The 15,972-nt window shown below is 44.3% G+C and overlaps 1 protein-coding gene across 1 annotated transcript in view; it reads right to left on the minus strand.

Annotated features, from left to right (window-relative positions):
• The window catches only part of atp2a3 (ATPase sarcoplasmic/endoplasmic reticulum Ca2+ transporting 3), a 35,306-nt gene extending 24,073 nt beyond the window's left edge, over positions 1–11,233 (minus strand). Inside the window, exons 1-3 of the mRNA XM_028420945.1 lie at positions 10,886–11,233; positions 1,354–1,371; positions 1,004–1,086 (exon numbers count right to left, since the gene is read on the minus strand). Of these exons, the coding sequence (XP_028276746.1) occupies positions 1,004–1,086; positions 1,354–1,371; positions 10,886–11,003 (219 nt within the window). The 5' untranslated portion in view covers positions 11,004–11,233. The remainder of the gene's footprint in view (positions 1–1,003; positions 1,087–1,353; positions 1,372–10,885) is intronic.
• Between the last annotated feature and the right edge of the window lie 4,739 nt (positions 11,234–15,972).

Consider the following 15,972-nt stretch of genomic DNA (forward strand, 5'->3'; position numbering starts at 1 on the left):
CTTCCTTTGATGTGAACTGATAAACTACACTGTCGTGTCATGCAGAGGAAGCAGGCAGCCGGATACTCTCACTTTGAACATATTCAAAGTAACAGCCAAATGAGTCCCAGGTTGGGGTTTAACTTTAACTCCGTTCAGCTTGTGCCACTCCCTGATCACATGGAAACATACAAAGGAGTAAGCAAATAGCAAAGTTATTAAAGTACCATAGGAATATGATTTATTATTGTGTGATGTTTAATAATTAAAATGTGACATGTTTTTTTTTTTTGATTCAGGTCAGATCAGGTCACAAGGAGCCTCACTTTAGCTGAAACCACTCCAGGCAACGATGACACTGTAAAGCACCGGGGTCTGTGGAACAGGGGCCGCGTTCCACTATAAACAACCTTTTTTTTTGTAAAGCAGGGAAAACCTGATTTACATGAGGAAAAGTGAGCCCACACTCCAAAGCAGTGCAGTAACAGCCCACGCCCGCACTCCGAGCCTCTCACCAAACACGAGAAGCCGTTGCAGATACATTATGTCACATACATTTTTAGAGCAATTTTCCTACTTTCTGAAATAGGAACAGCAATTCCGTCCTGAGACACCGGGGACGTGCTGTAATAAATGGAAAAAAGTCATTATGCAGGCAGGATTCCCCCAGCCCCACCCCTCTCTGACCTTCACCGCCCTCAAACTGTAACCAGGGTCACTGTTGGAGGCGCTGCAGCAGAGAGAGTTTTGATTGATAGTTTTGTTTCCAGTTCGCCTGAAACCATATCAACATGGGATGGAAAAGCCTGTAATACATAAGTTTCCACATGAAACGGGACCACAAACTAGGTTGAGGAGACTTCTAACTTGGGAATAAAGTTGCCTAAGGATAACGGAGCAGTCTATTAGGTGGCAATTTCCTGGCCATTGTCCAATTTGGGACTGAAATCCCACAGGGGAATCAAGAGAAGGAACAAGTATGACGAGAGCCGCTGGCATTTGGAATAGCTTGGGTCGTACTTACAAAGGAGACGCAGGCAGCTAGCAGCAGGATCCTGACCAGGAGGTCTTCAAACTGCTCCACCACCAGCTCCCACAGGGACTTGCCTGAAAAATACACATCGCACACCTTTAAAAACACACCTCCAGTATAAACTTAAAGGCTGTCCATGAGTGGAGAGAATCAGTTAGATGTATTGACATTAGCTCTCTAATACTGATAACCAGCTGTAAAGTGAGACCGATGCTGTATTTACAGAAGAGTGCTAATGTGGACTGTCCTGAAGTTTACTCCTCAGTCCACAGTAAAGATCAGGCCTTGATCAGGTCGTAAAAGGAGCAGAATTGCAGCTCATAAGAAAAATCAATATTTACCTTCTTCGGCTGGGAGCTCTGTGGATCACACCGGGTGCAGAGGAATAGAATTGGTAAGCCAGGAGACAGGAGGAGAGGGTAGTGGAGGAGAAAGACAAAGAGCAGTTAATACACTTGATTAACTCGGGCTGACTTTCAGATGCACAAACACGTACTGGTTGCTCTGCAGAATGGTTCCCCTTTGTTATGATGATTAAACGCTCCAAGCAGGCAGAACAGCAACGCTGTCACTGTTTCTCAAGCTCTGGATTCTAGCCTGCAGTCAAGACTGTTACTGATTTGAATACATATCAAATCCATCAGTGAGGTGTCAGGCCTCCAATATCAGACCAGCAGCGTAAAGGCTCACACACTTTGTGTGCCTCGTAGAATTAATGTTTAATTTTCCTTTGAATAATTTAATTTATTTACATTCAGATTTTTGAAATGTATGCAACACAATCATCTGTATCTTTTAGGGCTTTTTTTTCTTTAATAAATAATTTGGTCAGCTTGCTTATAAAATATTTAATAATACATTCACAAAGCAGGTGACTAATTCAGATGATCTGTCCAATAAATCTTATACCTCTGGTAATTTTACATAAAGAAATGACTTAAATGATTGACTATGGAAATAAGAAGATGCTTGCAACTCAGAATAAAAGAGAAATAAATCACTCATGTCCCAGATCACATTCAGGTCAAAACAATAAAACAGGTTTACACAGCCTTTACTCAAAAATAGTACTCATATATTTCTAATTTAGCCTTTTTTCACAATTTATGAAAAAAACTCAGAAAAGTCATAATCAGTAGTTTTGGTTGACAATTAGTTACTTATTACACTAGTAACTAATTTGTCGACCAAAAATACTCCAACATTATTTTTGTACATCAGTCACTATGACTTAGATGTTTGGGATTATTACTTTAAAACTTGCAGAAAACCAGCTGAGGGTAGCCTTTGTTAGTTTGTCCAGTTCTTTATCAGCACTGTGCTCATGCTGTTGACATTCATGCTGCAGCTTCAGCCTCCAAACACTTCAGACTTCTGTCTAAGTGTTCACTGCCCACTCCGCTTTCTGCACTAACCCATGTATTTCATCAGTATGTGGGTCCAGTCCCGCTGAAACAAACACACCGTCCCTGCTTTTCACATCTTGTCATTGTTTTTATCTCATTTAAAAAGAAAAGTTGCATTTTTTGTTTTTTGGCTCTTTGAGCCGAGCTGAGCATCTTACCCACTCTACCAGAACACAACACCCACCACACACATGAGTCACTGGTGTGAGTAGAAAACACATCAGTCATGTTCTAAAAACATTCCAATTGACGAGTACTGTTGATCAGTGTCACCGCACTGAGACACAGGCGTGCTTAGTCACTGCGTTTGTCAGGTCCTCATCAAGGCAAAGTTATTGGAGAACAGGTCCTATGTAACACAGAAGATCCATCAAAACCGAGGAGCTGCAAGAGTTTTGATAACATCTGACTGGTGTGGGTTCTGCTGGATTTTGTGTATTTGTCTGTGATCGAAGTCAAAGTTCTGACATTATTTCTGCCTGGAAAAATGGCTTCTCATTCATCCTGACAGCTGAAATATGAGTCTAATGTCTCTACACCACCATACTACTTTAATCCATGCCTTCAAGTAATGCTTTTTATATAAAAAGTAAGTATAAAGCCTGAATTACAGCCTTCATTACAGGGCGACTGGAGAAAAGCAGCTATATTTGGACTGCAGTGGGCTGCAGCCCTAAATGACAGCAGTATTCTCCTGTGAGCAGTGGAAACCTCGTGTTTCTCGGCGTGTTTTGACCACACCGTGCAGCACGACCATCAAACGTGACCCTGTGTGCAGAGGGGGCTGGAAAGAGGAAGGGCCATGACGTGAGCCCACACAGCCTCCTTCCAAAAACAAAAATCATGCAGTCACTCACGTGCCACTGGCGGAAAGAGAAATGATGGGATTTCTAGGTTGGATTGAAAATAGAATGTGTTTTCAGCGGTCAAGGGACAGGAATAGCAATCTGGAAAACAGAGTTTTCCCCGAATGAGATGAAAAAGCTGTGTGGTAATTTGAGGTGGAATAACTATTGGAATAATGTGGTTTATTAAAAATAAGGGGGTGCTGGAGTATTAATGCTTTATCTTTGCACATAATCTGCTAAATATTATTAGATGCAGAGGTCATGTGTCTGCTCCACGCAGGACCTTCCTCTGCCCGTGTAATAACAGCTGATGAGTCACTGTGGGTCGCTTCTCTGACTTGCTGTCTGGAGGGATTTCAGAGTTCAGGTTGGACACGGTTGAACTCACGGGGGACTTTTGGCTGCACTCAGCCAGCAGCAGCAGCAGAAATGTGGAGAAGTGGGTTCTGCTGTTTTCCATGCTCCACCAGTCTGACATAAGCCTGTTTTCCCATTACTGAGCCTCTCTAGTTGTATAATGTTTTTATGGCAGACAGGCTGGCTGCAAGCGCAGGAGACAAAGAAGGACTGACTGAAAAGGACAAGACAGATTGGACAGTGAAGGGAGGGGGGGTTAAAGAGAAGGAAAAAGCTGGAGGTGTTGAATGGGGTTCCCCGGCTTCCCTCTGCCAAGGATTCCCTCCCAGTCATCTGGGCTGTGTCAACCCGAGGCTTGCCCAGGCACATTCCTGAATACTGACTTCACCTCTCTCTCTCTCTCTCCCTCCATGTCCCCGCAGCACCTCCCAACCTCCCCCTCTTCCTCCCTCCCTCCCTCCCTCCCGGCTGGGCCAGACAATGAATAAAAGAGGCTGTTTACGCGCAGCAGAGAAGTGAGCAGCGCCAAGCAGAGGGGAGACACTTCCTGGAGACAGTTGCCAACAACAGCGACATGCTGATGGTTTCTGCATCTAGAGATTGAGGAAGCAAAGCAGGAAACTGTTCATCTACCCGTCCGCACTGTAAACAACCTGCTGATAAAGGAGCTCTCAGCACAAGCTCGTCTTTCCCTCCTCTTTCTAGTCTGACTCAGTCCATTAACGAATTAAGTCCAGATTATATGGACCCCCAGTAAACATCACATCTGACTGTGGTTAAGCAGTAGTAACAAGCAGACTGCCTTGTGGAATCTACAAACATGAGAAAGTTTTCAGCAGTTACCATGGCAACTCGGCTCATTAAGCCTCCTTGAAAACAAACGTTACACACAAGGTAATGTGCCAGTGTCTGTCAAAATTTACCAAGAATAACTGTTATGCAACCAGCAGGGCCCTGATACAGCTTGCTGGCATCAGAAACCCACATGATCTGATGTGGATAAGCTCCATTCTGGCCTCCACAAGCTGCTGGTACACTGTTAGCATGAGTGGTAGCATGCAGAGAAGCAGATACACCTCCAAAAAAAACAACTCATACTCAGCCTCAGAGGTTTAGCGTGAGCACAAGGAGTGGGTGTGTGGAGGTACAGTAGTAGGACTTCAGTCTGTGGCTCCATCCACTCACCATGAGAATGTAAAACAGGCCTATAAATACCATTATGGTAACCCCTAATGATGGCTTCCTATATCCACTCAATCTCCTAATGTATTCTCCCACCGGAAAAGGTCTGAATGCATTAACCATATCAAATGTGAATGATAAATGCAGCTGGTTCTCCACCCTAACATTATTACCTCTGCTGCACAGAGAGCCTGGCAGGTAACAGCAGAGGACGTCTGCGCTCTGACAAAGTCAACGTTTCCTCCATTTACATAAATGTCAGTAAAGGGCTTCCCTTCTCTGTGGAAGTCATACGCAAACGTGTCAAGTGGGGTAAGTGTCAGCAGCTATCTTTAGGTGCCCAAAGACCTCTGAGGGACAGCCTTTAGCAGTGGAAGCAGAACAGTCCTCTGCAGCATAATGAAATGAGGACAGAGCCTGCTCTCCACTTACTCCAAGTCCAAAAGTCTCTCAGACAGTGTTACACAACAAGCACACAAGGTTTCATCTGGTATTGCATGCAGTGTAGCCAGTTTTGTCATATTTTGGCCACAGCGTTAAATGAAGTCCCCGACCTCTGAGGCTACACACCATGAGAACCATACAGATTTGCTTCCTGATAAGGATCATGCGTGGCCTTCCATCATTCGTCACTCCCTGATCACCTGACCCCTTTTTTAAAATAAAACAACCCAGCACCGGAGGTGAAAGCAAATTGCTTTTAGACCAATTTGGAGTCATTTTCCTGTGCATTGTGGACAGCTCTGCATGCAGTGCTGTAGTTTGCAGGAGTGTGCAGTATAAAACACAACTTTCTGAAACCATTCCTTACACAAAACACATTACAACTGCTACAAAATCCTATAAAATGTCTAAGCTCCATCCTCTGATGAAGATATGCATTGCTTTAAAATTGAATGTCACACACCGATGTGTTTTCGCGCAGCACCAAACCCGAGAGGACAAAACACAACTTAAACAGAACTGTTACTTTGCAATCAACAACAAGCTAAATGACCAACAGGCCAACATTCTGAAATGACTTGCACACAAAATAAGGAAATAATTGTTTCATTTCAGTGAGAGAGCTAACTGCATTAACTTCCACAGCAAGCAAACAGGATGCTGGACAAGAAAGAACCAGATGTCCTACACAGTACAATTATTATTATTTCAGCTGCCATGATTGATTAAGTGATTAACTTGTGATTCTCCTCATGCTGAGGACACACACACACAGAGCGAGGTAAAAAAAATAAAATAAAAAAATCATCTGTCAAAGAGCGGAGATTTTATCTTTCTAGCCAATTAAGACAAGGGAGTCAGCTCAGTGGCTGCAGCAGCTGTCGATTGGCTGGAGTGAATCTGACATCATGGAGCTGTGGTCAGGGAAAAACAGACTGGGTTTTTCCTCTGGTTGTTGCACAGGACGGGGCACACTGAAATCACACTGCAGCATCTTTTACGCGTGTCCTGTCTGTGGATCTGTGGGTGGGTATCTCCGTACACCGTACACGTGAGGTGCCTGTACATTTACTGTGCATTAAATCTCACACAAATTGATCTCTACAACAAAGATCATCTGAGATGAAATGAAACTGCTGGTGATCACCAAAGACAAGACATCTGTGTTTATGCTTTTACAGTACATAAATCTGCTCTCTAACTGCACACATGACTGCTCAGTGCATATTACATTCAGGTTTTAATAAACACACACACCAAAAAAAAAAAAAGCCCACATCGTAACACTCACAGTGTAATCAGCTCTCCTGGCAGATTATAGAGGAAAAGGAAAAGGGCCTGTCAACTGCGCAGGACATGCATAGTGTGATTAGCACAGAGCTGATATCTTGTCAGGACTCAAAGCTTCCTCTTTAAGGTCACAGCTGTGCACAGAGACATTGTTTTTTGTAACATCTCACCAGGCCAGGAGGATGGCACCCGGTCGCCCAGCAGCCAACAGGAGACGCTGAATGCTGTGAAAAATTAGACAGCGATCCCCAAACGGCAGACCGAAATATATTTGTGTTACCACCATACTATTTATAGGTTTAGAAACCAGAACGACACTTCTGCCACTGATCTCAGCCTAATGATACCAAGCTGGTGATATTCTATATTATAATACACCTCCTAATATTAAACCAAAAACTAGCTTTACCCGTGTAACCAACACCTGATCTAGTGTATCTTAATCCTCTGTGACACAGTGTCCCATTGTTGTCCTACAATTATGTAAAACTACATCAGTGAGCCTCTGTTTCACCAGGTGACATTTTCCATCTGAAACGTAACCGTAGGCCCAGACTGCAGCCAGTTAGAGGAAGTATAAAAAGGAGGAATGTGCAATATTTGATTATGACCAATATTGTTCAACAGGAGTGCAGCTAATCGCCATTATAAGTATCAATATCACTGGCCCTAGGTAAATTAATACAAATTCAGTCATTAGTTTTAACCTTTAAATCTCATCTTGAAATATGTTCTGACACACAGACACAGGAGGTGGATTATTTCACATGCAGCTCTGGCATCTTTCTCTTACTGCTATCTGGCACCTCGTCAAGGTACAGGACTTTGTAGCACACCTTGAAGGCAGACACATGATCTACAGCATATGCTCTGTGTACACACAGACGACTTCTTCAAACACAAACAAATTCGAGCACACATCTTCTCTGTGAGCCAAACTGTGCTGTAACAGAGCATCCGGACAGTGTGTTAAAAACCCGGTGACTCAACATCATCTTAACATAAGGGTATGACGATGACTGACAGATGCAGAGGTGGGAGGTAAGAAGGGAAGACGAGTGACAAGCTGGAACAGGATCGCAGCTCGTTTGAAGGCAGCTGGGCAGGCACGCACAGAGCCCACTAGAACAGGGAAGTGACTCAACACCCAGAGGACTTCAAATTACTTTTCTACAACTTAACTCTCGCTTCTCAGCCCACATAAACCTAGCACTTTTAACTGGACCATTTTCAGTAAAGTGGAAGCCGACAGCTCCTGATTGAGAAGCGTACTGCAACGTGCAGCCATGAGAGTGCCGGTGTGGAGGAGGAGGAGGAGGAGCAGGAAACAGCACAACGTCTCTCATATTTCAAACACAGCGAGAAAGTTAGGCCGCTTTTATGTCGAGTTGCAGAACAGGAAGAGAAACGGCACTGTGAGTGAGATCCCACTAGAGGAAGTTGTAATTATTATTTGTGGCAGAAGCCGGAGTGGGGAAACAGCATTTCATAATTTACCAAGGATGGCATCACCTAATAATGTCAGGCACTCGTGGGACTGCATCAGTGACAGGAAGGCTTTATTGCCCTTCTACTTTTGGAAAGCAAGTGCACAAGTCTAATCAATGCGATCAATATAAGAATATATAATCAACAGAAAGTGGTGCAGAAGTGACATTACTGAGAGCATATGTAGTCAATATAACAAACACTGGACACAGCATCATGAGGGTGCAATGACAGGGAGTGGCAACATGTTTACTACCTGGACTAATTCTCAGGGCTCCCCGGCTGTGGAAAGCAATTATTATAAAAGTGCTATATTAATATTGCTTTTTATTTAATTATAAGAAAAAAAAGATGAATCACTGAATTAAAACATTCAGTAAAAAAGGTCATGTTCCCGGGCATTCCTTCACCTCAGTGTCACTTCCTTTGAAAATTGCCATTTTAAAAAAAGCGGATTGCTCATGGGGATGATATGCCCTTTTACTGACACTGTCTAAAAATGAAGGCAGTGCACCTTTGAAACCGAGCTTGTACGTGCACAGGACACAATCATCAACCACCGCAAGTTGTAACAGCACAAGTCTTCTTTGTGCACCCACACACACACAGAGTTTGTATGTGTGCATGCAGTTGTCTGAGGCCTGTGACTTCCTCTCTCCTCTACTACATCAGAAACAACTATTTCACAATGAAAGTGACAAACTGTCTTGTAAATCGAGGTGCTTGTAGTTTTCAGCAGTAAATTAGCTACATGCCCACACTGTGTGTGTGCGCGAGTGTGTGTGTGTGTGTGACAGGTTTCAAAGAATGAAAGCTGCCAGTGGACCATAAATGGAAGGTGTGAATAAAAGGCCAGCCGCCTCATTTCTGCAGCACAGACGGTGTTGTAGAAAAAAAACGGCGTCCAGATGTGGCGGCTAAGCTAATTTTCCAACATCTCAGGAAAGGAACCATAAATTCTGACGCTGCTCAGGGTGGTTTCTCTGTCACAGCACACTAAAGTGCCGATATACACAAAGGGTGGACGTCACCCACCCGTCTTTACTTACAGACTAAAAAGCAACAATTGATGTGCCTTCCTATAACATCATAATAAGGAAGAATCCAGACTAAAAAGGCCAAATTAGGAACATGAAGTTTGTGTTGCCTTCTTTACCATAACAGCTATTACAAGGGCAAAGTGTAAGCTCAACTTAGATTGAGCTAATGAGGCAAGACACATTCTCATCATGTTTTAATTGAGGGAGAACCCAATTTTACTCCGGAAACCAGGCATGGTTAAACGCCCTCAGAGGCAGAGGGAGTCCGTGGAGGAGCGTTATGTCTGAGTCAAAGACATCACATTGTCATCTCAGCATGTCCGTGCCCTCCCATGCAGACACTTTAGAGCATCAGATCATGTCGTTTTCACCTCCCATTTGCCTTTTCGTGTCCACACACTCAGCTATGTCTCACAGTGGGGATGTTTGTGGACACGATTTTCAAGCTAATGATCCTGTTGATAATTACATCCTGCTATCCAGACAGCACACACACACATCAGAGGGAGCAAGGTAAGCAAGCCACTCCTCAATCGCTATGAGCAGATGCTCCCTGAACAGAACACAGCAGCTCACATGGAGATCTTGCCTTGTCAAGCCTGTGGTTAGTGAGCAGTGTGGAAAGAGCCATTCATCACAACATGCTCTAAAACCGTAAACATGCCATTCTGATGGTGTTATTTTTAACATTTTTGGCTTGTATGGATTAAGGGGGGAGAGGGTATTCCCTCCCTCCACTGTTTATCTGCAGCGCGCTCACACAAGGCAGGAAGTTCACAGCTAAAAGCAAAAGAGATGTTATCTGTGGTAAGACGTTGCTTTTTTCCATGAAGTCATCACAAGCCCCTGGGTAGAGTGGCTGGCTGCAACAAAAGGGCTACTGTCTGACTGGCACAATGTGCCGCTCTGCTCCACAGCTTGGCCGCACATGCAAATGACAGGCCAGGAGTGAAAGGTGTACTGATGTCAGGTCTGAGCTCAGCATGGATGTGTATAGACGGTGAAGACTTCACAGACAGGGGAGAGGGGGGGGCTTGTTTGGGAGAGATGACATTAAAAAACAACACATGCACACAACTGACTCTCAAATAGCAACTTTTCATGCAGACAGTGTTTCAGCATGTGTGATCTTTATCGCTGTAAAACTGTCCACTTACACTGACTGAACACATCAACATCTACTTCCTCTGTTGTCTTGTAATTCGAACTGTAAAGTACAGGCCATGTCAAGAACAACTGTTGAAAGTGAAAACAGGTTGTTCAAGCTTTGTTGTTTCAATACTTCACCACCTCATCTTCTTCCACTCCAGTAGCCCTGAGCCTGCTCTGCACTTCCTGATCCCTGCATGACAGCCCTGGATGTGTGTCCTCACACACAGCTGCACACACTGTGTCAATACTTGGTCAGGGTGGGTTTGTTTTCGATGAGAAACAAACGTTTTTGGCGGCGGTCGGGCGGGGGGAACCGCTGTCTCAGGTACTTGACATAGTTTCAAACCAGACCTGACATGAGGCGACCTCAGCAGACGTAGCTGAATTATTACAGATAAATGAGTTAGTGTGCTTTGAAACTCCTCTGTCCAGATGAGTGTGTGTGTGCCCACTTTACTCAGCGCGATGCGCAGACATGTGCATCAATGAACGTGCCACTTACATTTCCACTGAGTGTGCGCCACGGGGAATATGATTTTTTTTTTACGCGCACGATCTGCCTCAACTTGAAATGTAACGGCGGGTTCAGACCACCTGTCAAATGAATCGATACAGACTGTACACACCAGCACGGAGAGGAGCAACGTAATGCAGAGAACTACTCACCGTTCGGTCCATATTTCTCCAAATGGATCTTGACCTGCTCCAGAGTCAGCCCAGTGTTTTCGTTCACACCGAAGTTGTCTAAAACTTCAGTGGCCGATTTAGTGTGCGCATTTTCCATCTTGGCTGGGCTTAGATGATCAGATCGAAATGCATGTAGTTGAGAAACATCTATTGTGGTAATGGGTGTGTGTGCGCGCGCGGAGGGGGTTTGAAAGAGCAGTAATTTCCTCTGGTGGAACCTGAAGCACTCGGTCACCTGTCCCCGTGTAGAAAGCCTCCGGATCCGCGGCTCAGACACTGCTTTCTCTCTGTCGCTCGACTACTGCTACTACTTCATCTCCATCTGAAGGTGTGCTGCGTCTGTGCCGGCGCGGACCGCCTCTCCGCTGATGAGCACTCCCTCCTGCGCTCCCATTGGCTGCGCGTACCTGAGCGCAGGGTCCCGCTGCCTGCAGCCACTTGAAACAATTTCCTTTTTGCACACAGGGTGCGTGAAGCGTGTTGCGTAGTGCGGGCTGATAGTTTGGTGTCGTGTTTATTGCTTCTTACAGGGGATGCGTGTTTTTGTTTTTTTTTTTAACTTCAGCTGCGCGTCTGCGCCCTCGGAGCTGATCTGGTCACATTGTTCCAGGGCCTTTTAAACTGTAAACATGTGACATCACCCAGGTTCAGTCAGCGCTCAGAACAGGTCCAATGAGGCCTGGGGCTCAGTTGCACACGATGTTTATCTATTCACTTAGGGCGTTCTTTGTAATTGTCTGAAAAGACTGACTCAGTAGCAGTTTAAAGACACTGCGCCTCCGTGAAGCTCTCACAATTGACACAAATAACGAAACCCTCTGTCCAGGGATTTTTTTTAAACTGCGGCCAACCGAAAACAAAACTGAGAGAAAGTTACACATGACTAAGGTTTTGTTCTCCTTATCTGTTAGAAGCAGATTGGAAGTATATAAATTCAGTGCATTGTACAGACAAATGGAAAAGATGACAGCAGTTCTGTGAGTTCTGTCACTTTTTGTACGCATTTTGTGCTGTACAATAACAACTAAACAGAAAGTCTCAAACTCTGACAGCCTCCGTCCTTGAGGTGCTGCCAGACCGTTCTCTCTTCTTGAGAAGAGGCGTCCTTCTCGGGTCCATTCTTGGCTGCTGTGGTGTTTTGAAATAGCCTGTGAGTCCTCTGAGTCATGGCTGAATTAGAAGATGTTTGTAGGTGCTGGGCCTGAACTCATGACATTCAGTAAGTATTCAAGATTTACCTTTTAAAATGTATGTGAGCCATAAAGTTACAGGATCAACAGGTTCTGTTGTTGTTATTATAATTTGTCACATCGGTCACCTGCTATGGATGCACATCACACATCACACACATGGAAGCACTGTGCAGCTCCACAGCTGGCTTGCTGCATCAGACTCAGGTGTCAGGCTACCTTCAGTGAGCACAGAACGTATTTTGCATATCATTTACAGCGACCTCTCTGGGACGTGAACTTCCTGGAAAACGGTTGTTTCCTGGAAAACAGTGAAGGTGGCCTCACATAACATCAATAGTGGGTAGAATTAAAATCTACATCTGCCCCCCCCCCTTCTCCCCTCTGACTGATGTCTTATTGGTTGAAACCTTTGAACTTCAATAGGCTTTGTGCTTGACTGCTTGTGAGACTGCACCTTCACCCCTGTGTTTACACAATGATTCCCATAGTCTCACCTGTCTAATTCTATTATAAGCTCCCATTGGTTATTAAAACATTACTGCTTAAACGTATTTACATCTAATGAATGTGGGGCCCCTGTAGAGGTGAAACCTAAAGGAAAAGTCAACACATTATTGAATTTGCCCGTTCACTGTAAGAATCAGCCCACTTAATGCAAGTAGGGAAGCCAGTGTTCCAGATTTCTCTTCCATCAATTTATCCTGAGCGTAAGGTTACTGCAGCACAATCTCCCCACAGTACGAACACTCTGAAATGGGTCTACTGTTGGAGATCACAGGAGCTGGGCTGGGACCTGGTTGGGCACAAAGTATAAAAGGAACAGGGTGCTCCAATTCTGTCCCTGCTCACAGCTGGCCTCTTCTCTCACAGCAGAAAAATGTGCATTTATATCAGGAGCCGTGAAGAACTGCTGTCTGGAGGACGGCTACGTGAAGTTCTCAGCTGTTTAAGTGCCCTCTCACTGCAGAGGTTCTGTCTTTGCCTCTACTCCACTATCCAAATCCAAAGATTTCTATTTTCAAAACCAGGCCTCACTACAGCTATCCACAGATCCCCAGCAGACGATCATGGCCATACCCACAGGTTCCACTTATGCTGCTTGCTGCCCACTCACACAGTCAGTGAGATTACCGTTAGTCATCAGCAGTATTGAGTCTCTTGGTGTGAAGTTATCCTTCTTGGGCATGTGTGAGCGTCTGTCTATATCTGTGTGAGCTCAAACGTTTTTTGTTTTTTTTGCAGGCCCTGTGGTGACATAAATTTTAAGAAAACCCCTTCAATGCCAAAGCCCTCATGAAAAGGAAATCCCCACCCCGACCCCCCTCTTTGGCTCGTTCCCTCTCTCCCTCCAGTGGCACACACTGAGGGACTGTGCTAGTCTCAGTGCCAGTCACACAACATTTTCCACACAGTGCTGTCAGCCTTCCAATAGCATTTGCCTTCCCCTTTTGCTTGCAGCATTCATTTGCATGAGGGAAATGAGCCACGGTCTCCCAAGCATACAATAAAAGATATTTTCCTCCGCCTTGCACGTTATGTATCACAAACGTACTGTGCATCCATCTCGGATAAGACATCCTCTGTGCACCTGAACTTGAGCTTGACACTAAGACTTTTTTTAAGTTTTTAAGTGAGAAAAGCAGACACGATTTCACTGGGCTTTCAGACGGTGGGACAAACAGCTGCTGCTGCCATTGACTTTGAGTCAAGGAGACAATGGTGAGTCGACCACTGTCTGGAGCAGCTGTACCTGACAAGCAGCACAAGTGGCAAGTCAACCCCCCCTAGCTGCGTTACCATTAATAATCTTCTCCGCTCTTTCCCCCTTCCTTTTTTGTCTATTCCTCTGTTTGGGGGCTCTACACATCTGTGAGAGTCACCATTTCACAGTCTGGAGCCGCAGGATGCCACCTGCCAGCCCGAGAAGGGAAGGGGGATGTTTGATGTCTGCTGTAATGTTGCTTTAGTATCATACCATTAGCATCATACTGTATGTCTGTATGGTTATTCTATTTACATGGTTCATTTAAAAAACACAATAGAACCACACAAAGCTCCGAAGTCATCAAAGATTTTCATTTATGTAGAGCTCACACACACACTCATGCAGGTTTGTAATGTGAAAGTGTTACATAGCACCTTGAAGAGGCCGTCTCATTTCTCGCAGTGAAATCATTGTGAGCAAAAGATATAGAGATCAACTGACTATATAAAAAAGCCTGATGTGGGTGTTTTTCACAGTTATGGGTGCAAACCAGTAAGCCTGGAGTTCCGCTTTGAGTTTGGAGTGGATGTACCAACTCATTTTAAACAGTGATTTCAGAGGGAGATGTACAGCCTTACAAGGGCAGTCTAACATGGTGTAAATTATTTCACCAGTTAATCAATGGAGATTAGATAATGAAGGTGCATGCATGTAAATCCCTGCATCAACATGCAGACGGCACACAGGAATCCATTTCACACAGGCTTGTATGAAAGGCATGGATGCACAGCAGTATTTTGTTATGCCAAATCCACCTGTTGAGAGGGTACATCAGCATGGTGGAGAAAATACAATCTCTACCTGCTGTGGAAACAACATTGTATGATCTAGAAAGAGGTCCATGCTAGGCTAAAATCAAATGCTAGCTGGTCAGCTGTCTTATTGATCAGACTCTCCAGTCACGCTTACTGTGTTAATCTGAAGTTTTAGCCAAATTAGCCAACATAGGTCACAGCGGATCAAGGAGGCTGTGTTGGTAAACCCTGTTCACTATATCAACATTATTTATTTTATTCCAGCTGCTGAGGTTAATAACGTCCCTGTCATTCTCTCTCCCACATTGCTCAAATGGACCATTTGAATTAATCAGACCATGATTAATGTTGATATTTGTGTGAGATGGGATTTAATTGACGACCTTTGACAGCTCACTTTCTACACTTGTCACTATTCATTTTACATTTTACCCGAAGCCACATTTCAATTTGTAATAGGCATACACACTCACACACCATCATCATCATCATCATCATCATCATCACCACCACCAGCAGCAGCACATCCAGGCACTCATGCTGTTTGCTACTCAATCATTTAGGGACAGGATGAGTCACCAGGCAGTGACAGGGCTCATTCTGTCAGTCAGTCCGTCTGTAATGGAATCAAACGCGACGTGTGCAGCAATTACCAGAGCCATGCTAATGTGTGTTAGTAGGCCTGTGCTGTACATTTGGTGACAGATCCTGAAGGGAAAGATACAATATGTTTTAACTATGTCTCAGCTGGTCAAAAACGATATGATAGACATCATTGTAAAGGCTGTGTCATTGTAGTCCTTTATGCTTTGGCCCCACATTGTGTTAAATCACTGCCACAGTGCCCTGTATGGTTTGTTAAAATGATGCCAGCATGCACAAAAAATAAAGAACACACTTCCTGTTGTACAGAGAACAGAAGAGTGCATTACATTCACACAGGGGATTGCTAATTGAGTACTTCGTGTTTTTCCCCCATGAAACAAATCTTTTCCTGGGACACCCCGGGGAGACGCTGCTTGTTAAAATTTCCTCACCTTCATTGAAACTCCCCTTGAGTACTTGAGATGATTAACTGGCATTATAACTATTAATCTGTGCAGCTTTCCCTCGTAGTTAGAAACCAGAATGCAGGGAAAAAAAAGATCTAATTTTCTACTGTCACCAAGCTGTGCAGCTTCAGAGAGAATGACAAATAGGTGAATGACTTTGTGCGTGCAAAGTGCATTCACATTGAAATGCACTTGATTTTTATGGTGGCAATCTAAAACTAAAACATTCTGTGTCACAGGCAGCTAAACATCAGTTACCTTTTCAATCAGTGCCAGGACCAATCAAAATCCACAGCAGCAC

This window comes from Parambassis ranga, chromosome 14 (genome assembly GCF_900634625.1).
Source record: "Parambassis ranga chromosome 14, fParRan2.1, whole genome shotgun sequence".
In the NCBI taxonomy this organism is placed as follows: Eukaryota; Metazoa; Chordata; class Actinopteri; family Ambassidae; genus Parambassis; species Parambassis ranga.